The 26,846-nt window shown below is 48.2% G+C and overlaps 1 protein-coding gene across 1 annotated transcript; it reads left to right on the top strand.

Annotated features, from left to right (window-relative positions):
- Positions 1-7,616: 7,616 nt before the first annotated feature.
- On the top strand, positions 7,617-18,153 carry LOC136164074 (group IID secretory phospholipase A2-like). The gene is made up of 4 exons (XM_065928890.1): positions 7,617-7,656; positions 10,983-11,127; positions 12,886-12,992; positions 18,005-18,153. The coding sequence occupies exons 1-4, from the start codon at positions 7,617-7,619 to the stop codon at positions 18,151-18,153; spliced, it is 441 nt and encodes a 146-aa protein (XP_065784962.1).
- The last annotated feature ends 8,693 nt before the right edge of the window (positions 18,154-26,846 follow it).

Here is a 26,846-nt window from a genome sequence, read left to right as displayed (position 1 = left end):
AGCCTGGTGGGCTGCAGTCCATGGGGTTGCGAAGAGTCAGACACAACTGAATGATTTCACTTTCACTTTTCACTTTCATGCATTGGAGAAGAAAATGGCAACCCACTCCAGTGTCCTTGACTGGAGAATCCCAGGGACGGGGGAGCCTGGTGGGCTGCCCTCTATGGGGTCACACAGAGTTGGACACGACTGAAGTGACTTAGCAGCAGCAGCAGCAGCAGCAGCAGCAACTACCATTTTTGAACACTTACTGTGTTCAATTCAGTTCAGTTCAGTTCAGTCGCTCAGTCATGTCTGACTCTTTGCAACCCCATGAACCGCAGCATGCCAGGCCTCCCTGTCCATCGCCAACTCCCGGAGTCCACCCAAACCCATGTCCATTGAGTCAGTGATGCCATTGAACCATCTCATCCTCTGTCATCCCCTTCTCCTCCTACCTTCAATCTTTCCCAGCATCAGGGTCTTTTCCAATGAGTCAGCTCTTTGCATCAGGTGGCCAAAGTATTGGAGTTTCAGCTTCAAAATTAGTCCTTCCAATGAACACCCAGCACTGATCTCCTTCAGGATGGACTAGTTGGATCTCCTTACAGTCCAAGGGACTCTCAAGAGTCTTCTCCAACACCACAGTACAAAAGCATCAGTTCCTCAGTGCTCAGCTTTCTTTGTAGTCCAACTCTCACATCTATACATGACTACTAGAAAAACCATAGCTTTGACTAGATGTTGTTGACAAAGTAATGTCTCTGCTTTTAAATATGCTATCTAGGTACAAGCCCCATATCTCAGAATTCTCATAAGAGCTCCAATAGCTGGGTGGCCTCATGTTCCTTCACCCCATTTAACAGATGAGAAAACACAAGTGGGGGTCAGGATCCACATCTGGTCTATCTAACCTCCAAGCCTCCTTCTGAATACCCAGGCTCTGCTGCTTCCCAAGGTAATGTGACCTTGAGGAAGGTCACAGCGACTCAGGCCAAGTCTGAAAACAAGAAGAACCTTCAAGCAATTGCTATGTTGAAGTTGCTGGGAAGGTAGGTTTTGAGAGATAATGAAATCACATTCTGTGGCCACTTGTCTGAGAGGTCTAAGTGGAAATTCCCTACTCCATGACCAACTCTGTCATTTAGAAGCAAGAGTCTCTGGGCCTGAGGTGTAAGGGGAGCTCAGAACTTTAAACTCCTTTCTCCTGGGGAGAGGGGTCACCAGGTGCCATGCATTTACTCTCAACTGTGTGCCAACCCTTCTACTTGTAATCATGACAACAAGCCTCAAAGAGTGCATGTTGGCCCCAGTTTCAGATGGAAAACTTGAGGTTCAGAGAGACAAAGTAATGTAATTAACGCCCTACACAAGCTAGAATTTGAAGCCAGATTTGCCTGATATCAAAGTAGACATTTGTTTTCACTGCACAGCTTCAGTTGCTGTTCATAATTTAGCAGGATATATTAACATCTAGAAACATATTGGATGACGTAGGAGATGCGGGAGACATGGGTTTGATCCTTGGTTCAGTGTTGGATCCCCTGTTGAAAGTCATAACAACCCACTCTGGTATTTTTGTCTGGAAAATCCCATGAACAGAGGAGCTTGGCGGGCTACAGTCCATGGGGTCGCAAAGAGTCAGAAATGACTGAAGTGACTTAGCATACACATAGACACACACACACACACAGAAGAACACTGGACCACTTAGAAGGATATTGGATCACCTGGAAGGGTACTGGGTCACCTAGAAAGATATCTGATCATCTAGAAGGATATTGGATTATCTAGAATGATTGATCGTCTAGAAGGATATCTGATCATCTAGGATATCTCAAGTACTTCCTACCAAAGTTTGAGTCTACTTGCTTTTACTCTCATGATCTTCAATTTCATTGTTATTACTCACAATCATGGATTTATAAATGATACACAAGAATATACAAATGAAAGCTGAACAGCTGGAAGAATTTTCAGATTATGAACACACCAACGTCACCGATACAAAAAGAGAAGGACCATCGGTAGCATCCCTGAAACCCTCTTAGTAACCCCACCAGTCACCACGCCCTTCAATGGTAGCCACTGTCCTGACTTCTAAAAGCACAGATTAGCTTGACTGTCTGGAAGCTCACATAAATCTCTCTTACAACCTGTACTCTTCTGGGTTCAGCATAATGTTGTGAGGTTTTTCCGTGTTGTTGTGTATAGCTGTGGTTTGTTGGTGTGTTATAATCACACAATCTACCATTCTGCAGCAGACAGACCTTTGAGTGGTTTCTGATCATTTAATTCACTTGCTTTAGTTCTGCTTTGGTACGGTTGCAGAAAGTGGGTCACTCTCCCAGAAAGGAATCTCAATCTCTCCCTCCTCCTCGCCAGAGTGTGTCAGAGATGAAGCGCAGAAGACCCCAAGGAAGCCCAGCTTCTTTCTTTATTTTTTTAATTTATATTTTTGTTGAAGGATAATTGCTTACAGAATTTATTTGTTTTCTGTCAAATTTCAACTTGAATCAGCCATAGGTATACATATTTTTAACCTATTTTTCTATTTATATTTTTTATTTAATTTCTATTTTGTATTGGAGTGTAGTTGATTTATCATGCTGTGTTAGTTTCAGAGGTACAGCAAAAAGATTCAACTCTATGTATACATGTATCTGTTCTCTTTCAGATTCTTTTCTCATACAGGTTCTTACACAATATTGAGTAGAATTCCCTGTGCTGTGCAGTAAGTCCTTGTTGATTATCTATTCTATATACAGTAGTGTGTTGTTAATCCTAACTCCTAATTTCTCCCTCCCCCATCTTTCCCTTTAGTCTGACAGTCTGTTTTTATTTTGTAAATAAATTGACTCGTGTCATTTTTTTCAAAAGATTCCACATATAAGTGATGTCATATAAGTATTTGACTTTCTCTGCTTTTCTTCACTTAGTGTGAACATCTCTTGGTAAGCCCAGCTTCTTTCAGTTTCCTCTTCTCCTGCAAACCTTCTGCATTATTAATAATAATTCTGAGCTGCATCTAGCCACCTCTGGCAGGTTTCATCACAGATGGAATCCATGCAGTGGGACCATTTCAGTAAATGGGACTTTTTGGGAAGGGATGACAGAGGAGCCTGGCAGGTTACAGTCTGTAGGGTTGCAGGGAGTTGGACACAACTGAAGTGACTTAGCACTTGAGTCAAGCGAAGGCCTCTGGTCACTGGCTGAAAGGGGGTGTCTCTTAGGAGATGGGGGTTAACCGTCTCTGCAGTGAGGTTGGGGGCAGCAGGCTCCAAGCTCTGCCAGTGCTTCTCATTCCCACCTGCATCTATGTTGGCTAAGAAAGCAGCCCCTGGGAACAGTGACTCATCTGTGTCATGGGGATTCGGGCAGTGCCTCTTTGCACTTCCTCTGCGTGAACCACTTAGAACAGCGCCCTGCATGTGGTAGGGGCAGCTCTGGCTGACCTGTATTCTGACCCAAATTCTGCCATTCACCTGCTGCTGCATGACTCTGGGCGGGTTCCTAAGCTCGCTGGGCCCACCGCTGACGGTAACTATTCTTAATAGAATTTGCACTTCAGGGTCTAAGCCCTCTCCGGCTTCCTTCATCCTGCACCTGGAGATCTTTCCCTTTGTTTTTTTCCACCTGGAGATCTTGATGGATCGTGGGTGAGCAGTATCACCAAGTGAGTCCCCACTGTATCCAAGGAAGTGAAGACTCGGATTTGCTGGAAAGTCTCAGGAAATGACCGGTTCCATCTATCAGATGCTGCTGATGGAGCCAAAAGCTAGGGAGTTTCTAAATTTCTACCAATTTCAGAAAAAGGAAGAACACTAAGAACCTTTCCATCTTCTGATTGTGCAATTTCACTTCTGGAAATCTGTTTTAAAGAAACTTCCCTTTTAAAATAGACAAAGATTTATTGTTATCATAGTCTTCTCTCTTCTTTTCTTTAGTCACATAGCATGGGGGACCTTAGTTCCCCAAACAGGGATCGAACCAGCACCCCCTGCAGAGGAAGCTCAGAGTCCTAACCACTGGACCATCAGGGAAGTCCCCAGAGTGTTTCCTATATGGGCAATGGTGACCTAAAAGTCATAATGAAAAAAAATCTATAGAAACAGACCCAGGAACAAAAATGATAGGATTAGTAGATAAAGATATTATGACAGTCTTACACCTATATTCTATATGTTTAAGAAAACAGAGGAAAACTTGAACCTGTCAATTAGAAACAGAGAAAAAGAAAGTGAAGTAGCTCAGTTGTGTCTGACTCTTTGCAACCCTACGGACTGTAGCCTGCCAGGCTCCTCTGTCCATGGGATTTTCCAGGTAAGAATGCTGGAGTGGCTTGCCATTTCCATCTCCACATGATCTTCCTGACCCACAGATCTAACCTGGGTCTCCTGCACTGCAGGCAGGCTCTTTACTGTCTGAGCCACCAGAGAATTCAATTAGAAACATAGAAGATATTAAAAAAAAAAAAAAACTAGATCAATTTTCTAGAGAGAAACAAGTACACTGAGATGATAGAGTGGATAGGATGAATGCAGATTAGACAATGTAAAAGAAAAGGTTTCTTATATATTCTGTTCATTTTAAGCAGCGAAGGTGCAGATGAAGACGGTGGTGGTGGGAGTGACCGTAGCTCACATCTGCTGCTTCCTGGCTGCTGACTGAGCTCTGCCCCCGCATCACCTCATTTAATGCCCACAAGCCTGTGAAGGGGGAGCTCTGGTGACCAAGCTGGAGCCTCTGGTGCTTTCCCAGGACAGACCTGCCCCCACTTGGCTCTCCCACCTGCCGCTCACTATAAAAACTTTAACCTCTAGGTCTTCCCCAAGTTCCAAAGAATACATTTAATCAGAAAAGTAAGAAAAACGCAAAGCCAAATGTAAACAGTCAAGCAAGGCAAAAACAATAAAAGTTTAGCCATTCAACAAAGCCGAGGACCTTCAGTTCCTCCTTCAGGGCTGTTCTGAGCCAGTCCTATGAACTATTTCACAGACTCCACCACGTGGAAGAAGTTACCTGTAAGGTGTCACAAGGAAAGAGACTCCAGACGATTAGAACCGGAAGGTTGATGCTATTGACCCCTTAATTCTCTTACCACCAACCAATCAGAAGAATGCCCACAGGCTGACCACACACCCCCTAACCCCTGCCCCTCATCCTGTCCTTAAAGCCTTTCCCTGAAAGCCACCATGGGAATTCAGGTCTTTTGAGAAAGTCCAACACGACTGAGCGACTCCACTGAACTGAACTGGGCATTGGTTGTGTGGAGTGCTTGCCTGGCGCCCTGCAATAAACGACGCCCTTACTTCACCATGACCTGAGGTCCACAGGCTGGCTTTTCTGGGCAAGCGGACTCAAGCTTGGTTCAGTAACACTCTCACCACCCTGTTTCACACATGAGAAAATGGAAGACACGGAGCTGAGCAGCTTTCTCCCAGTGAAGCAGCTGGAACGCCAAGGAGGCAGCCTGGACTTGGGTCCCACCTCCCGCCTCTTCGTCTCCACGTGATGCTCCATAACCTGTGTTGCGGTCACTATAACGGCATTCTCTCTGCGCATGTGTTGTGTGCAGTGTGTTGTGTGTATGTGGTCTCTAAACACCATGGCCATCAGAGGAGAGAGGGACAGTTGCCTCCACATTGGCCATGTTCTGCAAATAAGGAAAGCGAGGCTCTTGAGGTCAAGTGATTTGCCCAGGGTCCCAAGCTGGTAGGAGAAGAAGCTAGAGTTTGAATGTGGGCCCTTTGAACTGTGCCCTGGGACCTCTGGGGATGTCTCGGACAGCAGATTATGAAGACGTTTTGCAACATCTATCAAGTCTTCTCTCCCACTAGGGCAAAGACTTCTGGAATCAGCAGAAGTCCTGGCTCCTTTTGCTTCTGCCCAACTGATACCAACTCGGGGGAAGCTGGGGCTCAGAAGGGTAACCACAGATCTAGAGACTTCACAGGAAGGTCGCACATTGTTAAGAGCATACAGGAACAACTACAGAGATCACATGGGGGAGGCATGACAAAGAATATGCCAGCGAGATTACATGTATTTGCTGCTTAGCATTTTGCATGCAGATTGCTTTTTCATGTATGAGATGATCAGCTAATGACTGAGTCTAGGGATAAAGGAAATTTTGATTTTAAAGAGACAGGGAAGAGGGAGAGGGAGATTGCCCAGCAGTGACTTGATTTTTTGGGGGTAGACCAGTTAGCTGGCAGCAAAGAGGTCAGCCTGTGCTCTATGGTTTTGGATAGCCCTCTGACAGGCACAGAAGAAACCCAATTTCTGCTCTCATGGCCTCTCCAGCAAACCTTAGAAGGTTCCTGGTACAGCTTTTGTAGCAGATTGTCCATTTGTAATTCCAAACATGTCTGAATTCCAACATGACCCTAGTTGGGCTGGGTCCACATCATTTGCCTCATTAGGAGTCCCATTTTAAACTGGGGCAGACCTTCAGCAGGGTACATTGTCAACACATATCAATTGCCTTCAAATTGTGTGTGTGCTTTGACTCAGCAAGCCCACTGAAGGAGTAGACCCTAAAGAAACAATTCTGGGCAGGGACGAGATATCATCTCAAAGATTTCTCTCACTGTCCTGCTGAGTGGTCTAGAATAGCACAATTTTGGAAATAACCCATATGCCCAACAATAGGGGGTTCTTTAAATGAATGGCATACAAGACTACCTTTCACAATATTTCTGCAGAAGATGATTTAACAACATAGAAATATGTTCAAGTTATTTTAGTAAATGAAGAGGCAGACTACAATGTTTTACCTGTAGCATTTACCTAATCTGGTCAGGGAGACATGTGGAAAGATATATATATATATACACACACACATATACATATACATGTATGTATATGTACAGTAATAGAACCAGGAAAACATTGAAATCAAGATCTTAATGATCAAAGCAACTTGAGTGCCCATCAATGGATGAGTCCATAAAAAGATGCCATTTTATGTATGTGTGTGTGTGTGAGTGTGTGTGTGCAAACATGTTAAAATATAGAGTAAAATGGTGGTTACCAGGAAGTAGGGGACCGGGAGGCCTAGGACAAATTTTGTGTATGTGTACGAACTTGCAACAAGTAGTAAATGAGTCCCAGAGACAGTACAGTGAATATAGACAGCAATGTTGTGTTGTAATCATCAAACTTGCCTAGAGACTAGATCTTAATGATTCCAACCATAAAAAGAAATTGTAATTATGTGACGTGATAGAAATGCTAATTATTGTGGCACTAACACTCAGATTATGATATATAAATGTATCGAATGAATATATTGTATTCTTAAATTTACACAATGTTATTGTCAATTTCATTGAAAAAATTAATGGTGATGAATGGATTCACAAATGATTTTAAATTTCTTCTAATTGTTCATGTTTTCCAAATCATCTATGCCAAACATGCAATCAAAAACATTTTTTAAAGACATTAAAAAACAGGAATAATAAAAGTCCACTTTGCCAGAAAAGAGGAAACACAAATAGCATGGTCACCTCCGCCAGAGCTGAGCTGGGAGGGGTGGGAGCGAGTTCGGCGGGCAGGGGTCATCTGATATAAGGGGCTGCTGGCCGAGAGGGGACTTCCAGCAGCCGGCTCCACTGCTCTGTGCTGGGATCATGGACCTTTCCCTCCTCTGCACACTGGTGGTCTTTGCTGGTAAGTGGGGGCAGCACCCACAGCCGGGAAGGCAGGGAGGGAAGCCGGGATGCCCTGTGTCTCTTTCCTATCGGAGCTGCTGGGCTGGTCTCACTGCCCGGGTCTCCAGTCCCCACTGCTCAGCCCCTGCAAGGAGTCATCAGTGGCTCACTCCCTTGGAACAGTGGCTTCGGTCAGAGAGCTATGGGCGGCCAAGCAGTGTGGCAGGAACGGACAAGAAGCTAGAAGTTCAGAATCTGGGGTCCAGCTGAACTGACGTCTGTGGTACTTTGGACACAAACTACAGAAATAGATCTGCTCTCCTGGGTCCCTCTGACCAGATAATAGTAATCTCTTATATATGTACACCTCTCCACATTTTAGGGGGCTTTCCCATGGCTCAGTCAGTAAAGAATTTCCTGCAATGCAAGAGACCCAGATTCGAACCCTGTATTGGCAAGAGTCCCTGGAGAAGAAAATGGCAATCAACTCCAGTATCCTTGCCTGAGAGATCCCATGGACAGAGGAGCCTAGCAGGCCAGAGTCCATGGGGTTGAAAGAACTGAACACGACTTAGCCATAAACCACCACATTTTTAGAACCCTTTCAGCTCCCTTGACCCTGGGGTTTCTATTGTCCATTGGGAAATGGTGAAGTTTCCACCTGATCTTTAACAAATCAGATGTTGCAAATCCAGTCGCTAGCAAACTGGAGTTTTTACTTGCTGATCCATCTCAGAATATGTGATATGAGAAAGGATTTGCATTTCATTTTTTAATATGCTTTATGTTATTTTGGGGGCTCCCAAATTCCCAAGAGAAATACATCACCAGGGTTACAGTGAAAACCATTTGGAAAATTGCAATCAAGTTGCAGAAATTCATCTCTCAGATGCAAAGAGGAAGTACGGTGTAGAGATGAGATACACAGATGAACCTGCATTCAGATGCTGGTCCATCAGCTTCTGGTGGTATGACCTTGGCCAACTCCCGATATGCAGCGGGCTACTGGGAACAATAACATCCTCTTCATTGGGTTGTTAGAAGGACTCTAATGAGAAAATATACACAAAACGCATAGCAAGTGTAAGTGACAGCGAGCCCTAAGTTAACACAGAGTGCATGCATGAGTTAGTGGTGAGCGACATTGCCCCGCCACTGTCGCTAACCCTTGGGAGAAGGGGCTCCAGCCCTCTCAGCGACAGCTGAGGATGGAAAAAGCAGCCAAGGCAGGAATCACTGTTAACCCGAGTCAGTGTCCCGAAGCCTGCTTGACCACAAGTTGAGCTCCTCCATTCCCCAGGGATGGGTTGACCTCACTGTAAAACTGTAAGAAATAAGACCACCGAAATCACCCTGAATCCAAGCTGAACTTGCTTGGTGAGGAATGACTGCAGAATTCAGGTGTGAATTTGTGTGGCTACTTCTAAGCTGAAATAGAAAGGCCTGAACTTGGGGTGCACAAGGGGATGGAAGTGCAGCAAAAGGTGAGATTCCGCATTCGGATCCCTGGCTGGCCTATTGGGTGGACATTAACTCTCTTGGCCGTGGGCTGTTTCTGGGGTCTCATCACCAAATCTGGGATTCCAGGGTGCCTGGGGACATTTCTCAGCACAGTCAGAATTAGGAAGGTTTCTCTTTAACATCTGTAGAGCTAGAGCCGCCGTGGCAAACTAGAGTGGAAATGCGGATTCCACACTCTGGGGACACGACCTACCTGCAGGTCCCAGACGATGCCAGTCACTGCCTAGCTGCAGCGCTGGGGGCTCAGGCAGTAACGCATCTGCCTGAGATGGACCCAGATTTGATCCCTGGGTCGGGAAGATGCCCTGGAGAACAGGATGGCTATCCACTCCAGTATTCTTGCCTGGAGAATCCCATGGACAGAGGAGCCTGGCGGGCTAGGTGGGGTCTCAAAGAGTCGGACACTACTGAGTAATGTCACTTTCTTCACCAGGCAAGCTCCCTGCTCGGATGGCATCCCCGGCCCACTGCATGAATTCATCCCAGCCCCAACATTGCCCAGTAGGGCTCTCCTCTGGTTATTACTCACTTTATTTGAGTGTAGAGCTTTCACTATGACACCATTTAGTTGAGGGCAGGGGCTGAGCGTCCAACACTAGGGTCACCAAAAAGGGCCTCCCCAGCCCAGACCAGACCCTCCGAGACTCTGGGCTCCATCTGTGCTCTTGGGTCAGCTCCCGAGGCTGCACACAGGTACATTCCAGTCCCCTCTGCATCTTGTCTGTTTCCCCCAAAGTCTTCCCTGAATCCATTGGCTTAATGTATTTTATTTCTCCTAGCTCAATGTAATGCATTCCTCTCTCCCAATAAAATGAATTCCCCTTATGATCAATTCTAACAAGCATTGAAAGTGAAAAATATTCCTGAAAAACATTGATTTCTAAATCACAGTGCTTCCGAAAGGAGTAACGCATGTTTTTTTTTAAAAGAGACCTTTTGTTTTTAATGATTGTCTTTATTGTATTTTATTTTTGGCTGTGCTGGGTCCCCGTTGCTGGGTGAGGTTTTTCTCTAGTAGCAGTGTGTGGAATTCTGGCTTCTCTTGTTGTGGAAGGAAGGCTCTAGGGGGCGTGGGCTCAGTAGTTGCGGAACCCAGGCTCTAGAGCACAGACACGATAGTTGCGGTGCACGGGCTTAGGTGCCCTCGGCACGCGGGGTCATCCTGGACCAGGGATTGAACCCGTGTCTCCTGCACTGGCAGGCGGACTCTTTGCCACGGAGCACCCAGGGAAGCCCCCCTGCATACTGTGAGGGTTCTCTATGGGCTGCGGTGGGAGTGGGGGTGGTGGGGGAGCGTCTTCCTCCTGCACAGTGTGAACCCCGAGACGGAGGGCGGGACCCGATGGCCCTGCGTTTCAATCCTGCCCTCTGTCTACCAGCTACTGTGACCTGAACAAGTTACTGAACCGCCGTGCGTTCGTCTCTCACGTGGGGATTATAAACAGGATTTACGGTTCCAGTATTGCTTTCTTAGTTTTCATACATATATCATGATGAGAGGAAACTGAATGAGGAGGTGTATGAGATCTCTTTATATGATCTAGGCAACTTTTCTCTTCATCGAGAATAAACCAGAATAAAAAGATTTTAAAAAAGAGTATCTCACAGGATGGATGGAGTCAATAGATCAATAGATCACTACATGAAAAAATCCCTAGTAATCACTTAGCAATTGTCATTATATTTTCAATAGCCTTAGTGTTTATTGCTATTTATTATCCAAGGTCATTGGTTTGACCCAGGCAGAGCAGAGGTGCCAGGCCTGCACCCCACTGGACTCCCCTGAGATTCACGTTCTCTCTTTGTGGCTGGGCCCCTTGGCAGGTGTGGTTCCAGCCGAGGGCGACATACTGGACCTGAACAAGATGGTCAGACAAGTGACGGGGAAGACCCCCATCTTCTTCTATTCGTCCTATGGCTGTTACTGCGGATTTGGTGGCCAAGGCCCACCCAGAGATGCCACAGACTGGTAATTCCTCCCAATCGGGCTCTGCCTCTAACCAGGGACCCTCCTCTTTCCTCTCCTCTTTCCTCTCCATCCATTTATTCATTTGGTACCAGGGGCTGTTGAAGCCTAGCCTGAAGGATGTTGAGCATTACTTTGCTAGCATGTGAAATGAACACAATTGTGTGGTAGTTTGAACATTCTTTGGCATTACCTTTCTTTGGGATGAGAATGAAACCTGACTTTTTCAGTCCTGTGGCCACTGCTGTTTTCCAAATTTCCCTGACTTATTGAGCGTAGCACTTTTACAGCATCATCTTTTAGGATTTGGAAGAGCTCAACTAGAATTCCATCACTTCCAATAGCTTTGTTCCTAGTCATGCTTCCTAAGGCCTACTTGACTTCACACAACAGGATGTCTGGCTTAGGTGAGTGATCACACTATCATGGTTATCCAGGTTACTAAGACCTTTTCTGTATAGTTCTTCTGTGTATTCTTGCCACCTCTTCTTAATCTCTTCCACTTCTGTCACATCCATACAATTTCTGTCCTTTATTCAGCCCATCTTTGCATGAAATATTCCCCTGGTATCTCCAATTTTGTTGACGAGATCTCTAGTCTTGCCCATTCTATTGTTTTCCTTTACTACTTTGCATTGTTCACCTAAGAAGCCTTTCTTATCTCTCCTTGCTCTTCTCTGGAACTCTGCATTGACTTGGATTTATCTTTCCCTTTCTCTTTTGCCTTTCGCTTCTCCTCTTTCTCAGCTATTTGTAAGGTATCCTGAGACAGCTATGTTACTTTCTTACACATTTTTTTCTTTGCGATGATCTTGGTTACCATCTCCTGTACAATGTTCCGAACCTCCGTCCATGGTTGTTCTTCAAGGCACTCTGTCTAGCAGATCTAATCCCTTGAATATATTAAATCACCTCCACTGTATAATCATAAGGGATTTGGTTTAGGTCTTAGCTGAGTGGTCTCATGTTTTTCCCTGCTAGGAACTCGGCTGAGCTCCGATCCAGCCCCAGCCCTTCTGGAGGGTTCCCCAGAGTTTCTGAAGGCTGCCTTGCACTCTCAACCCCAAACTAGTTAGAATAGCCACAAACACTTCCCATTGCCATTGAACATTGTTTTTTAAAAAGTCCCACTTCTTTTTGCCATGATCTCACTTGGCTTTCACAGCAACCCAGGGATCTGCCAGAGGAGGGATGAGAGCCAGCCAGGCCTGAGGTCAGCACCATCACACACCACATACAGGCTGTATGATCCTGGGCAGGTATGACCTCCCAGAGCCTCAGTTTCCTCCTTTGTGAAATGGGGATAATACTAGTACCTCTATCCTAGAGCAACCAAAAGGATTAAGAGAGAATTCCTCAATAGAGCAGGTGCCTGGTACACAGGAGGGAATCTTCCCTCGTAGCTCAGATTCTTTACCAAGAATCTGCCTGCAATGCAGGAGACCCGGGTTCGATTTCAGGGTCAGGAAGATCCCCTGGAGAAGGAAGTGGCAACCCATCCCAGTATTCTTGCTTGGAGAATCCCATGGACAGGGGAGCCTGGCGGGCTACAGTCCATGGGGTCGCAAGAGTCAGACACGACTTAGAGAGTACACCGCCACCTGGTCCACAGGAAGCTCTCGAGAAGCTCTAGCTAGAAAGAAGCCGAGACCCTGCAGGCCTTGACTTCCGAGGCGGCCACGCAGTTTCTGCTCTGGGGCAGGGGCAACCTGAGACTCGAGTCTGCCAAGGACTCACCCGCCTCCTGTCCTCTCCTGCCAGGTGCTGCCACGAACACGACTGCTGCTACGGTGACCTGACTCCCCGCAACTGTGACACCCGCCACGACCACTATGACTACACCTTTTTCCGGGGGCAAGTCCGCTGTTGTGAGTGCCGGGGCCTCAGGGCTGGAGTTGGAGCCTGAGCAAAGGGGTTGTCGCACGCATGGCTTTCACGTGCTCTGTGACAAAGCCCAGGCTGCTCAGCCTCCCTGCTTTCCTCGTATGTCCAGCGGTAATACCTGGGCTGGGAAGGAGAGGCAGCAATAGGGGTAGGAGTACTGAGAGGTCCATAGAGACTTTGACCCCTTAGGATCTGGAAGGCTGCCAGACCTCACTAGATCCCAGACCTCACTAGATCCCAGACCCGCCGCCGACCACTGTGTGACCTTGAACACTTTGCTTACCTTCTCTGAACCTCAGATCTTCCTCTGGAAACTCAGGATGAGAACAGTATTCTGCTCCATAAAGTTAACTCAAAAACTAAAGTAAGGGGAGACATAACGTGCCCTGCAGATGCATGCTAGATAAATCACTCAGGCTACCGAGATTCAGTTCAGTTCATTTCAGTCGCTCAGTCATGTCCAACTCTTTGTGACCCCCATGAACCACAGCAGGTGAGGCCTCCCTGTCCATCATCAACTCCCGGGGTTCATATGCAAACCCATGCCCACTGAGTCGGTGATGCCATCCAACCATCTCATCTTCTGTCATCCCCATCTCCTCCTGCCCTCAATCTTTCCCAGGATCAGTTCTTCAATGAGTCAGTTCTTCGCATCAGGTGGCCAAAGTATTAGAGTTTCAGCTTCAGCATCAGTCCTTCCAATGAACATCCAGGACTGATCTCCTTTAGGATGGACTGGTTGGATCTCCTTGTAGTCCAAGGGACTCTCAAGAGTCTTCTCCAATACCACAGTTCAAAAGCATCTATTCTTTGGCTCTCAGGTTTCTTTATAGTCCAACTCTCACATCCAAACATGACCACTGGGAAAACCATAGCCTTGACCAGATGGACCTTTGTTGACAAAGAAATGGCTCTAGTTTTCAATATGCTGTCTAGATTGGTCATAACTTTCCTTCCAAGGAGTAAGCATCTTTTAATTTCATGGCTGCAGCCACCATCTGCAGTGATTTTGAGCCCAGAAAAATGAAGTCAGCACTGTTTTCACTGTTTCTCCATCTATTTCCTCTGAAATGATGGGACCAGATGCCGTGATCTTAGTTTTCTGAATGTTGAGCTTTAAGCCAACATTTTTACTCTTCTCTTTCAGTTTCATCAAGAGGCTCTTTAGTTCCTCTTCACTTTCTGCCATAAGGGTGGTATCATCTGCGTATCTGAGGTTATTGATATTTCTCCTGGCAATCTTGATTCCAGCCTGTGCTTCCTCCAGCCCAGCGTTTCTCATGATGTACTCTGCATATAAGTTAAATAAGTAGGGTGGCAATATACAGTCTTGATGTACTCCTTTTCCTATTTGGAACCAGCCTATTGTTCCATGTCCTGTTCTAAATGTTGCTTCTGGATCTGCATACAGGTTTCTTAAGAGGCAGGTCAGGTGGTCTGGTATTTCCATCTCTTGAAGAATTTTCCACAATTTATTGTGATCCAAACAGTCAAAGGCTTTGAGATAGTCAATAAAGCAGAAATAGATGTTCTTCTGGAACTCTTGCCTTTTCGATGATCCATTAAATGTTGGCAATTTGATCTCTGGTTCCTCTGCCTTTTCTAAAACCATCTTACACATCTGGAAGTTCTTGGTTCACATAATGCTAAAGCCTGCCTTGGAGAATTTTGAGCATTACTTTACTAGCGTGTGAGATGAGAGCAATTGAGTGGTAGTTTGAGCATTCTTTGGCACTGCCTTTCTTTGGGACTAGATTGAAAACTGACCTTTTCCAGTCCTGTGGCCACTGCTGAGTTTTCCAAATTTGCTGGCATATTGAGTGCAGCAGTTTAATAGCATCATCTTTTAGGATTTGAAACAGCTCAACTGGAATTCCATCACCTCCACTAGCTTTGTTTGTAGGGATGCTTCCTAAGGCCCATTTGACTTCGCATTTCAGGATGTCTGGCTCTAGGTGAGTGATCACATCATCATGACTATCTGGGTCATGAAGATCTTTTTTGTACAGTTCTTCTGTGTATTCTTGCCACCTCCTCTTAATATCTTCTGCTTCCGTTAGGTCCATACCATTTCTGTCCTTTATTGAGCCCATCTTTGCATGAAAGTTTCCCTTGGTATCTCTAATTTTCTTGGAGAGGTCTCTAGTCTTTCCCATTCTGTTGTTTTCCTCTATTTCTCTGCATTGATCACTGATGAAGGCTTTCTTATCTCTCCTTGTTATTCTTTGGAGCTCTGCATTCAAATGGGTATATCTTTCTTTTTCTCCTTTGCTTTTTGCTTCCCTTCTTTTCATAGCTATTTGTAAGGCCTCCTCAGACGACCATTTTGCTTTTTTGCATTTCTTTTTCTTGGGGATGGTCTTGATTCCTGTCTCCTGTACAGTGTCATACCTCCATCCATAGTTCATCAGGCACTCTGTCTATCAGATCTAGTCCCTTAAATATATTTCTCACTTCCACTGTATAGTCATAAGGGATTTATTTGGGTCATACCTGAATGGTCTAGTGGTTTTCTCCACTTTCTTCAACTTCAGTCTGAATTTTGCAATAAGGAGTTCATGATCTGAGCCATAGTCAGCTCCCAGTCTTGTTTTTGCTGACCATATAGAGCTTCTCCATCTTTGGCTGCAAGGAATATAATCAGTCTGATTTCGGTGTCGACCATCTGGTGATGTCCACGTGTAGAGTGTTCTCTTGCGTTATTGGAAGAGGGTGTTTGCTTTGATCAGTGCATTCTCTGGCAGAACTCTATTAGCCTTTGTGCTGCTTCATTCTGAACTTCAAGGCCAAATTTGCCTGTACTCCAGGTGTTTCTTGACTACCTACTCTTGCATTCCAGTCCCTTTAATGAAAAGGATATCTTTTTTGGGTGTTAATTCTAGAAGGTCTTGTAGGTCTTCATAGAACTGTTCAACTTCAGCTTCCTCAACATAACTGGTCAGGGCATAGACTTGAATTACCCTGACATTGAATGGTTTGCCTTGGAAACGAACAGAGATCACTCTGCCATTTTTGAGATTGCATCCAAGTACTCCATTTCGAACTCTTGTTGACTATGATGGCTAATCCATTTCTTCTAAGGGATTCCTGCCCACAGTAGTAGATATAATGGTCATCTGAGTTACATTCACCCATTCCAGTCCATCTTAGTTCGCTGATTCCTAGAATGTCAGTGTTAGCTCTTGTCATCCTCTGTTTGACCACTTCCAATTTGCCTTGATGCATGGACCTAACATTCCAGATTCCTATGCAATATTGCTCTTTACAACATCGAACCTTGCTTCTATCACCACTACCATCCACAACTGGGTATCATTTTTGCTTTGTCTCCATCCCTTCATTCTTTCTGGAGTTATTTTTCCACTAATCTCCAGCAGCATATTGGGCACCTACCGACCTGGGGAGTTCCTCTTTCAGTGTCCTATCTTTTTGCCTTTTCATGCTGTTCCTGGGGTTCTCAAGGCAAGAATACTGAAGTGGTTTGCCATTCCCTTCTCCAGTGGACCACATTCAGTCAGACCTCTCCACCATGACCCGTCCATCTTGGGTGGCCCCACACGGCATGGATTAGTTTCCTTGAGTTACCGAGGTCACTGTTCCTTTCTTCTTCCTCATGGGTTCTTAGTGCAGCCCCTTAGGCACCAGCGCTCCTCTGGATCATTATCTTGTTGTTGTTGTTGTTGGTCACTCAGTTGCACCTTACTCTGCGCAACCCCATGAACTGTGACCCGCCCGTCTCCTCTGTTCATGGGAATTCCCGGGCAAAAATGCTGGAGTGTGTTACCATTTCCTTGCTCGGGGATTTTCCTGACCCAGGACTTGCACCCACGTCTCCTGCTTGGCGGGCGAATTCTGAGCCACCTGGGAAGCCCTGATCTCCATTTTACTGACAGGAAAACGGAAACCAGAGTGAACTGTTTTCTCAGGGTCGTAGAGCTACCATGAGAAAGCCTGGGCTGTAAACCAGGTCACCAAAGTGTCCACGCCCGGAGAAAGGCGGCAAGTCCTGGGGCTAGAAGCTGAATGGGCTCACCAACTGTCCCTGTTAACTGAGAACTTAGCGGTAACAGCTATAATGGCCAGCATTTATTGACCACTTAAATGGCAACCCACTCCAGTACTCTTGCCTGGAAAATCCCATGGACAGAGGAGCCTGGTAGGCTACAGTCCAAGGGGTCGCAAAGAGTTGGGCACGACTGAGCAAATTTACTTTACTATGTGCCAAAGGCTTTGCCTACTTATTTTAATCTGAATATATGTATACATATTCTTTTTCAGATTCTTTTCCCTTATAGATTATTACAAAATACTGAGCAGAGTTCCCCATGCTATGCACAGGTTCAGCTCTCCTATCCCCATTTGACAGATGGTGAAACTGAAGCACCGTGGCCCGTCTTTCCTCAGAGTCTTTGCACATGCGGTTCCTTCTGCCAGGAACAGTCCCTCTCCTCCACCCTGGCTTTCCAGAGTAGCAGCAACCACTCAGTCTTCTGATCTCAGCTCAGATGGCTTTTGACACTCAGTCAGTCCCCTGGGTTACCTGCTCAGGGCCCCCGCATTGCTCCTTCCTCCCGGTGAGCACAGTTGCACCCACTGCTGTGAGGGCAGGGAAGCCTGGCACGCTGCCCTCCGTGGGTCACAAAGAGTCGGACACGACTGAGCGAATGAACAACGACCACACACCTCTCCGACATCTGCCCCCGCCCCAGGGGAGTGTGAACTCGAGTGTCCATTCTGCTCTCCTCTCCCTCCTGGGACTGCCGAGGGATAGGTGCTCAGCTGTTTACTGAACGGATGAATGAACGAAGGAGCAATGGCACCCAGGGAGGTCATGCCCCATGCCCAAGGTCACAGATCCAGAGTCCAAGGAGCTGGGAAGGGCACCAAAGGCTGGTCAAGGGCTGAGCTGCCTTCAACAGCTCCCATCCAGGAGCCACACCCACCCCGCCACGGGAAGGGGCAGACCGCTTAAGTGCCCTCCTCCACCCCCTCACAGCCACCAAGGGGAGCTGGTGTGAGCAGCAGCTGTGTGCCTGTGACAAGACGTTGGCCTACTGCCTGCAGCGGAACCTGAACACCTACAAGAGTGACCTGCGTTATCTGTCCAGCTGCGAGGGCGAGATCCCCGAGTGCCCCAGCCTCTAGCCTGTCCCTCCGCATCTTGAGCTCTGGGAAGACCCCAGGACCACCGGCCACACCCCCGACCCCCGTCTGGCGCCTTTAAAGCACTCCTGGGAAGAGGAAGGGGCTTAGCCCCGCCCCTAGCTCCCACTTGCCTCTTGGACCTTCTGAATCTCCCCAGCTGTCTCCTCTGAGGATGGATTGAGATCTTAGGAAAAACCACGGCCCGGCAGCAGCCAGGAAAGTGTTTGGGCCAAAGCGGTGGGCATGGGGCAGGGTCGGGGGCGGGGCGGGGCAGGTTCTCCCTTCACGACCACTCACCAGGCGCCTCCAGGCTCCCCCTGCCCCTAAAACACCATCCAAGCAGCTGCCAGAGTGGCCTCTGTAGAGGGCGATGCGGATCTTTCTGTCCATGGGACGCCGCTTCTTCAAACCCCAAGGCCCCGAGTCCTGCCTCCCGCTCCAGCCCACCCCTCCAGCCGTCCCAGGTCACACATGTACCTATGGTTGCTTCAGGCTGACATGAGGCAGAAACCAACACAATGTTATAAGGCAATTATCCTCCAATTAAAAATAAATAAATGAAAATAAAACCCCACAACCCCAAGGCCCTGCACCATCCAGGACGGGGCAGGGGGCGGCAGGCAGGGAGCCTGGGTCCCATTTCTGCCTGGCATTGTGTCCCTCTCCCTTGGAGCCTTGGGGAGCCTCGCAGACTTGCCTCGTGCCTGTCTTGGACCTACTGCAGCCCTGGTGCCCGGAGCCCAGAGGGACTCAGGAAATACTTTTCAAGCGAAGGACTAGACCAAGCCGCCAGCTGCCTGGTCTGCAGGCCATGGGGCTTCTGGGCACTGTTTCCTCTCCGGCTGCCAGGCATTTGCTCAGCCTGGACTTCTGCAGCGACGCTCCGCTGGCCTGCTGTCTCCCAGGTAGCTTAGCCCACCCTAGGCTCCTCGGGGTCCAAGGGCCGCTTCCTCTCCAGTTCCAAGGGCTCACTGCCACCCTCAAGCTCCCGCGGCACTTCATGGGTCTTCACCTTGCCGAGCTCCCATCCGCGTGGTATGCGGATCTGGCCCGCTCTGTGCACACTGGAGCTCTGGGAGGGTGGAGTCCGTGTCTGTCGCATCTCCGCTTCCTCTGCTCCCCCAGGTGCTAGGGGCACAGTCAATGCTTTAGAATCAAAGGAGACCCCAGAGGAGAGACAGAGGTGGGGGCAGGTGGAGTTCAGGTCCCACCCAGATCCCCTCCTGGCCCAGGTCCCCAACCCAGGGGTCGACTGCCAAGGTGCACTTCGGCCTCCTTCACTTGAGGATTTCCCCAGGCTGCTGGGCGCTGCTCTGCCCATCACCCACCCCTCCTTGCCCCCCTCTAACCAGTGAGTTGGGAGAACGCTACCATGGAGGGCATAACCGCCCTCTCCCCGCCTGATGCAAGGCCATCTGGGTTGTACCCTGTGTGCCCCAGAGCTCCTCCTGGGTTCAGGCTAGATGTCTTGATTGGTGCCCTGGCCTACCTGTTTTCCTCTTTCTCCTGTAGGTTTCTCCCTAAGGGCACTTCCTCAATAAATCATTCCCTTGCCCAAGAACTCTCGTCTCAGGCTTGGCTGTTAGGGAAACTGCCTTCAGATGGATGGATGGATAGATGGTGAATGTATTCTTACAAGAAGTCCCAACCTGTCATTCATATATGCTTAGCCGTGATTCCAGCTACGTGACCGGGGCACCTGGAGCCACCCACAGCCTCCGGTCTGTGACACACATCTGTGAAAGAGCTGACCGAGTGGTTTTCCTTCCACATGAAGCTCAGAGGCTCATGCCAGAGAGCATAGCAGATGCTCCGAACTATGGGTGCCGGGTTCAGATTCCAAGAACTTTATTGGCAGTCCAGTGGTTGGAACTCTGCAGTTTCACTGCCAAGGGCCCAGGGTCGATCCCTGTTTGGGGAACTAAGATCCCCAAAGCTCTGCAGTTCAGTGCAGTTCAGTTCAATCGCTCAGTCATGTCCGACTCTCTGCGACCCCATGGACTGTAGCATGCCAAGCTGCAGCATCCCCCACCACCAACACCCGAGCTTACTCAAACTCATGTCCATTGAGTTAGTGATGCCATCCAACCATCTCATCCTCTGTCATCCCCTTCTCCTCCTGCCTTCAATCTTTCCCAGCATCAGGGTCTTTTCCAGTGAATCAGCTCTTCATATCAGATGGCCAAAGTATTGGAGTTTCGGCTTAAGCATCAGTCCTTCCAATGAACACTCAGGACTGATTTTCTTTAGGATGGACGGGTTGGATCTCCTTGTAGTCCAAGGGACTCTCAAGAGTCTTCTCCAACACCACAATTCAAAAGCAGCAGTTCTTCAGTGCTCAGCTTTCTGTATAGCCCAACTCTCATATCCATACATGACTACTGGAAAAACTGTAGTCTTGACCAGATGGACCTTTGTTGGCAAAGTAATGTCTTTGCTTTTTAATATGCTGTCTAGGTTGGTCATAACTGCAGTGCACCCAAAAAAAAAAAGTCATTATCCCACCGTCTGCCTCGTGAGCTTATATGAAAAAGCTAAGTTTCCTTGTGTGTGAAGTTAGATGGAAATAAGAAAATAAGATGAAGCCGCTGTACTAAATAAGGTTAATGTGTGTTAAGTCTTAGCACAATTCCTGACACATGGTAATTTCTCTTTTAAAATCAACTGTTACTTGTTGTTGTTGAGGGCTAAGTCATGTCTGACTCTTTATGACCCCGTGGACTGTAGCCCACCAGGCTTCTCTGCCCATGGAGTTTCCCAGGCAAGCATACTGGAGTGGGTTGTCATTTCCGTTCTCCAGGTAATAGTCCCGACCCAGGGATGGAACCCGGGTCTCCTGCATTGGCAGGCAGATTCTTTACCGCTAAGCCCCCTGGGTGTCATTGTTATACAGAGACAAAACCTGAAACCTGAAACCCCCTCTTTTCACCCACTTCTTCTCTCCTTTCTGCACCGAACCTGTGTATGTTAGATCATGACACACGAGGTCTACTCAAGACACAAGGTCAAGAGCTGGTGCCCTCACTGGGTCATCAGAGCTCCCGAACTGTGGCCTTGTGACAGTACCAGTGTTGGCAGATAAGGACGTCATTATCCCCATTTTACAGTGGAGACCCTGAGGCTCCGAACCAGAACAGGAACCTCCGGGGGGTCCTCAACCAACAGAGCCCAGAGTCTGGGCGCCACTCCCACTGCCACGCTTCCCGCTCTGCTCCCTGGCAACCCCTCCCATTCACACCGGTCAGGAAGCTTTCCAGCCAAAAACTCTGACTCAGTGAGTTTCAACAACAAGTGACGAGACATCTAGGAGGAAGGTGGCTCTTTAGTGGCTTGATGATGTCATCGGCTCCGGTTTCTTTCCTGGCCATCCTCCCTGGGCTGTCTTTGCCTTCTGGGCATCTCGCTTCCTGTCTCTAAGATAGCAGCTACTGTCCAGACGTGAAAACATCCAGCAGAGGAAGCGCTGTCTGTTCCTGACTCTTTAATATGCCCTATTGCCACCACCATCTATCAGACCTCCTGCTCAAGACTTAAACCGTGATGGCCCCAGATGATGCAATTACCCTGCTTGGTTTATATTTCTCAGGATTTATTTACCCCTGATGCTGTGAAAGTGCTGCACTCAATATGCCAGCAAATTCGGAGAACTCAGCAGTGGCCATAGGACTGGAAAAGATCAGTTTTCATTCCAGTCCCAAACAAAGGCAGTGCCAAAGAATGTTCAAACTACCGCACAATTGCACTCATCTCACACGCTAGTAAAGTAATGCTCAAAATTCTCCAAGCCAGACTTCAGCAATACGTGAACTGTGAACTCCCAGATGTACAAGTTGGTTTTATAAAAGGCAGAAGAACCAGAGATCAAATTGCCAACATCCAATGGATCATCGAAAAAGCAAGAGAGTTCCAGAAAAACATCTATTTCTGCTTTGTTGACTATGCCAAAGTCTTTGACTATATGGATCACAATAAACTGTGGAAAATTCTTCAAGAGATGGCAATATCAGACCATCATACCTGTCTCTTGAGAAACCTGTATGCAAGTCAGGAAGCAACAGTTAGAACTGAACATGGAACAACAGACCAGTTCCAAATAGGAAAAAGAGTACGTCAAGGCTGTATATTGTCACCCTGCTTATTTAACTTCTATGCAGAGAACATCATGAGAAATGCTGGGCTGGAGGAAGCACAAGCTGGAATCAAGATTGTTGGGAGAAATAACAATAACCTCAGATATGCAGACGACACCACCCTTATGGCAGAAAGTGAAGAGGAACTAAAAAGCCTCTAGATGAAAGTGAAGGAGGAGAGTGAAAGTGTTGGCTTAAAGCTCAACATTCAGAAAGCTAAGATCATGGCATCTGGTCCCATCACTTCATGGGAAATAGATGGAGAAACAGTGGAAACAGTGTCAGATTTTATTTTGAGGGCTCCAAAATCACTGCAGATGGTGATTGCAGCCATGAAATTAAAAGACGCTTACTCCTTGGAAGGAAAGTTATGCCCAACCTGGATAACATATTTAAAAGCAGAGACATTACTTTGCCAACAAAGGTACCTCTAGTCAAGGCTATGGTTTTTCCAGTAGTAGTCATGTATGGATGTAAGAGTTGGACTGTGAAGAAAGCTGAGCGCCAAAGAATTGATGCTTTTGAACTGTGGTGTTGGAGAAGACTCTTGAGAGTCCCTTGGACTGCAAGGAGATCCAACCAGTCCATCCTAAAGGAGATGAGTCCTCGGTGTTGATTGGAAGGACTGATGCTGAAGCTGAAACTCCAATACTTTGGCCACCTCATGCAAAGACTCATTGGAAAAGACCCTAATGCTGAGAAGGATTGGGGGCAGGAGGAGAAGGGGATGACAGAGGATGAGATGGTTGGATGGCATCACCGACTCGATGGACATGGGTTTGGATAGACTCCGGGAGTTGATGATGGACAGGGAAGCCTGGCGTGCTGCGATTCATGGGGTCAGAAAGAGTCGGACACGAATGAGCAACTGAACTAAACTGATTTACCCCTGAGAAGGGACAGGGGTCAATGTCCCTGAGGGGCAGGGAGCTGCCAGAACCGAGGCTGTTGGGGTTGTTCATAGGATGGTGTTGGGTGGGCAAGTTTAGGGCTGTGTCGGAAGGAGGACTCAGCCTGGAGCACCGTCTGTGAGCCAAGCACCTAGTGTTGGTGCCTGGTGATCACATAGTAGGTGATCAATAGATTGTTGAATGAATGAACAAGTGGATGAATGAATGAATCCCAGGTTGGTAATGACATAGGACTTTGGAACAAGTCTTGGGATGCGCAGGTGGGAGCTCAGGGAAGCCAGGACTGAGCACCCAAGGAGGAGGACTTCCTGCCCAATGAGTTCTCATTCTGGGTCCGTTTCCAGCCACTGGAGTTGGATAAGAGGCACAAAGAAAGGAGAGATTCACGGGCAGCTTCTGTCCTCCACCCCCAGGATGAAGGAGGCGGATGGAAGGACACTTACAGCGCTTCCTCTTTCCTCCAGGCTCAGGCTTGAAAACGGCAGAGGTGGGGCAGGGTGGACAATGAACGCCTGGGGTGCCCACCCGCCCCCTGCTCTTACCTCCCCCAGAACACTGGAATTAACACCTGCGTTTTCCAGCTGCAGAAACTGAACCTTGACATTGAGTCACCTGCTGATAAGTGGCAGCGCTGGGATTCGAACCCAAGTCTCTCTGGCTCCAGGGCCATGTCTCATCCTGCCTCCCACACTTCTTACTGGAACAGTTGTTGACTCAGCCCTGGGTACACCGGTGTGAGGGGGTGAACAGCTACACCCAGAGATGAGGCAAGGGTGGGGTACAGCAAGACGGGATCCTGGGGGAAGGTATAGTGAGTAATAATCATGCTGACAATAAGAGTTGTGCTCAGATCAAGCCCCCACATTGGGAGCACTTTATCATGCACAAATCTCCTTCCCACCATTGGCTGCTCCAGTCCTCACCTGGATCAATCCGCACCTGGATATAGTGTTCTGTCTCCGCAGGGCGGGCGCCTAGCCCACGGCAGTGACGGGCAGATGACTTCCCCATGTCTCTGCCTGTTTTTCCAGCTGGACCTTGCTCCTTCCTTTTCAGTGGGATGTGCAGGTGGGGCTGGGGCCCCTGTCCTTGCCCCTCCCCTTTGAGAGGGGAGTGTAGTGTTCACACTTGGGGTCCTTGACATCCTTGCTGAAGTGAGCCTGAGAGCCGATCTGACCCCAGGTCAGCTGGACCATCCGGAGTCAGGACCTGCTGTCTCTCTCCCTCTCATTTTTTTTCACTTAAAAAAGGAGAGATTCTAAGACAGTTTGTAAAAATTCAAAGCAGGTCAGAGAAGGTGGGCTGAGGGCTGCCAGTCTGTTCTCACTGCGTTAGGTTCCTGGCCAAGCCGTGCCCACCTTGGGGCTTCTCCTGGCGGGCACTTGCCTGAGCTCTTGCAAAACAGGCCCCTTCTCTCGTCCGGAGCTCAGCTGAGTCACTCCCCAGAGAAAAGGCCCCTGTTCTCCCAGCCTAAAGCCTCCACCTCCCCACCCTCACCTACTCCCTGTCTCCAGCCTTATTTTCATTCTCTGCTTCACGCTCTCTGACCGTTTTCCTCATCACTTACTCATTCATCCACTAATCTGCATCACCCCAGAGCTTCACGAGCATGTAAACACGACAAACTCAGGGAGGGACCACAACTTCCCCAGCAACTAGACCATACCAGGGGCGTGGGAAATATCTGTTGAATAGATGAGGAGTGAGAGGGAAGCTCACCTTCTTTCTCTAAACTGGGTTACTTCCCAGCTGTGTGACCTTGGACCAGGAGTTTTACTTCTCTGATCCTCAATTTGTGATCAGTCAGATGGGGGTGACAACACCTACCTCTTAAGACTGTTCATGATTTCCATGAAAGGGATTTTTTTTTAAAACCAAACTTTCATCTCTTTCCTGAGGAATAGCATGTCTGGTTGGTGAGAAGGCTGAGACAGAGTGAAAGGGGTGGGGTGTCCAGATTTCTAGGGTCCCCCGGTGGCTCAGATGGTAAAGAATCTGCCTGCAGTGCAGGAAACCAGGGTTCAATCCCTGCTTTGGGAAGATCCCCTGGAGATGGGAATGACTACCCACTCTGGTATTCTTGCCTGGAGAATCCCATGGACAGAGGAGCCTGGCGGGCTACTGTGCATGGGGTCAGAAAGAGTCGGACGTGACTGAACGATTAACACTTTCAGAGAGGAGGCATGTTTCATCACCTCCCTGCTCCCTCCCTTGGACTATCAGAAATCAGCTGCCCATCCTCTGCCAGGAGCACCCCCTTATTCCCAACAGGCCATGGAAGTGAGGTCAAAAGTCGTTCTCCAGGTGGGTTGCTTTGTCTGCAGCCCTTCCAGGGGCCGGGCTGGGCTGGGGCCAGCAGAAGTGGAGGCTGTTCTGTCCCCTCGAGGATCCAGCCCTGAGATGAAGCCGCCTCTGCTCCTGGCTCTGCTGATGGCAGAGTGCCCCTCCCAGGCCCCAAACACCCCAAATCTGGGAATCACAGAGCAGAAGGGAAAATCACTTGTGGTATCCTCTGGCTTCCCAAAAGGGAGACGAGAAAAAGCCATTTTCTGGGTTTCCTTGTGACAAAAACCTTATGTATGTTTTCTTCTTTACAGCTGATTACACACGGCCCTGCCAGGCGGTTATTTTGACCTTATGGTAAAGATGAGGAAACAGACTCGGGTAAGTTAAGTAACTCGCCTGAGGTGAGTCACTCAGCTGGACGTGGCAGAGCCTGGGTGCGGGAAGTAAAACCACTGATGCCACCTTCTCCAGCCGAGATGGCACACTCCTTAAGGCAGTATGGTGGGCGAGAATCCCCGGGGGCAGACTTCTGGGGTTTGCTTAACATGCAGGTTCCTGGGCCCCGCACTCAGCGGGTCTGATTTTGTAGGTGTGGCGTGGGGTCCAGGAACCTGCATTTTTTTAAACGAGTGCTGCTAGAGAGTCTGATGTGTGTGCCTGAGAACCCCGTCCCCCTCTCCTCTATCAGCGGTCCCCCGTCCCTCCCACATTCCCTGCGCCTCCCTGCCTCCCACATTCCCACGGCTCACGCTGAGCCGGCAGCGTCCATCCTCAAGGCCACCCCCAGGCTGACCAGCTCGCTGATGCCACGGGTGTTCCTCCTGTGGCCACACTGCTCGCTGGTCTGTAAGATGGGAGACTCGCATTCCAGCTCCAACTCCATCTAAGCCCTGTTCTATGGGCCCCCACCACCCCATCCATCAGACAGAAGGGGTGGGATTACACTTTCCAAACCCCAGCCTTTCACACATCCCCATCCTGGTGTTTGGTTTAATATTCCACTTTTACTCTATTATTTTTTCATGTTTTTTTTTGCCGCACTATTCGGCTTGTGGGATCTTAGTTCCCTGACCAGGGATTGAAACCAGGCCCTCAGCAGCGAAAGTGAGGAGTCCTACCCACTGGGGAAGCAGGGAACTCCCTACTATACTTTTTTAAAATCTAAATAAATTTTTTCAAGAAGGAAACTGACATCACTTGGGCAAATGGAAAAGAGCATCACACATCCTAAACAGAAGGTGACCATAAAAATAAATGCAGTAGGGCTTCCCTGGTTGTCTAGTCGTTAAGAATCTGCCTTGAGATGCAAAGAACACAGACTCAACCCCTGGTCGGGGAAGACCTCACATGCCACAGAGCAGGAACA

Source organism: Muntiacus reevesi, chromosome 3 (genome assembly GCF_963930625.1).
Source record: "Muntiacus reevesi chromosome 3, mMunRee1.1, whole genome shotgun sequence".
Lineage (NCBI taxonomy): Eukaryota > Metazoa > Chordata > Mammalia > Artiodactyla > Cervidae > Muntiacus > Muntiacus reevesi.
This window is presented reverse-complemented; position numbering and strand designations above follow the sequence as displayed.

Bases quoted from the DNA above. Each gene is read 5' to 3' on its own strand.
- LOC136164074 (XM_065928890.1), top strand. From the start codon at position 7,617: ATGGACCTTTCCCTCCTCTGCACACTGGTGGTCTTTGCTG. The intron at 11,128-12,885 runs GTAATTCCTCCC...CTCTCCTGCCAG, and splicing joins CCCAGAGATGCCACAGACTG to GTGCTGCCACGAACACGACT. The intron at 12,993-18,004 runs GTGAGTGCCGGG...ACCCCCTCACAG, and splicing joins CCGGGGGCAAGTCCGCTGTT to CCACCAAGGGGAGCTGGTGT.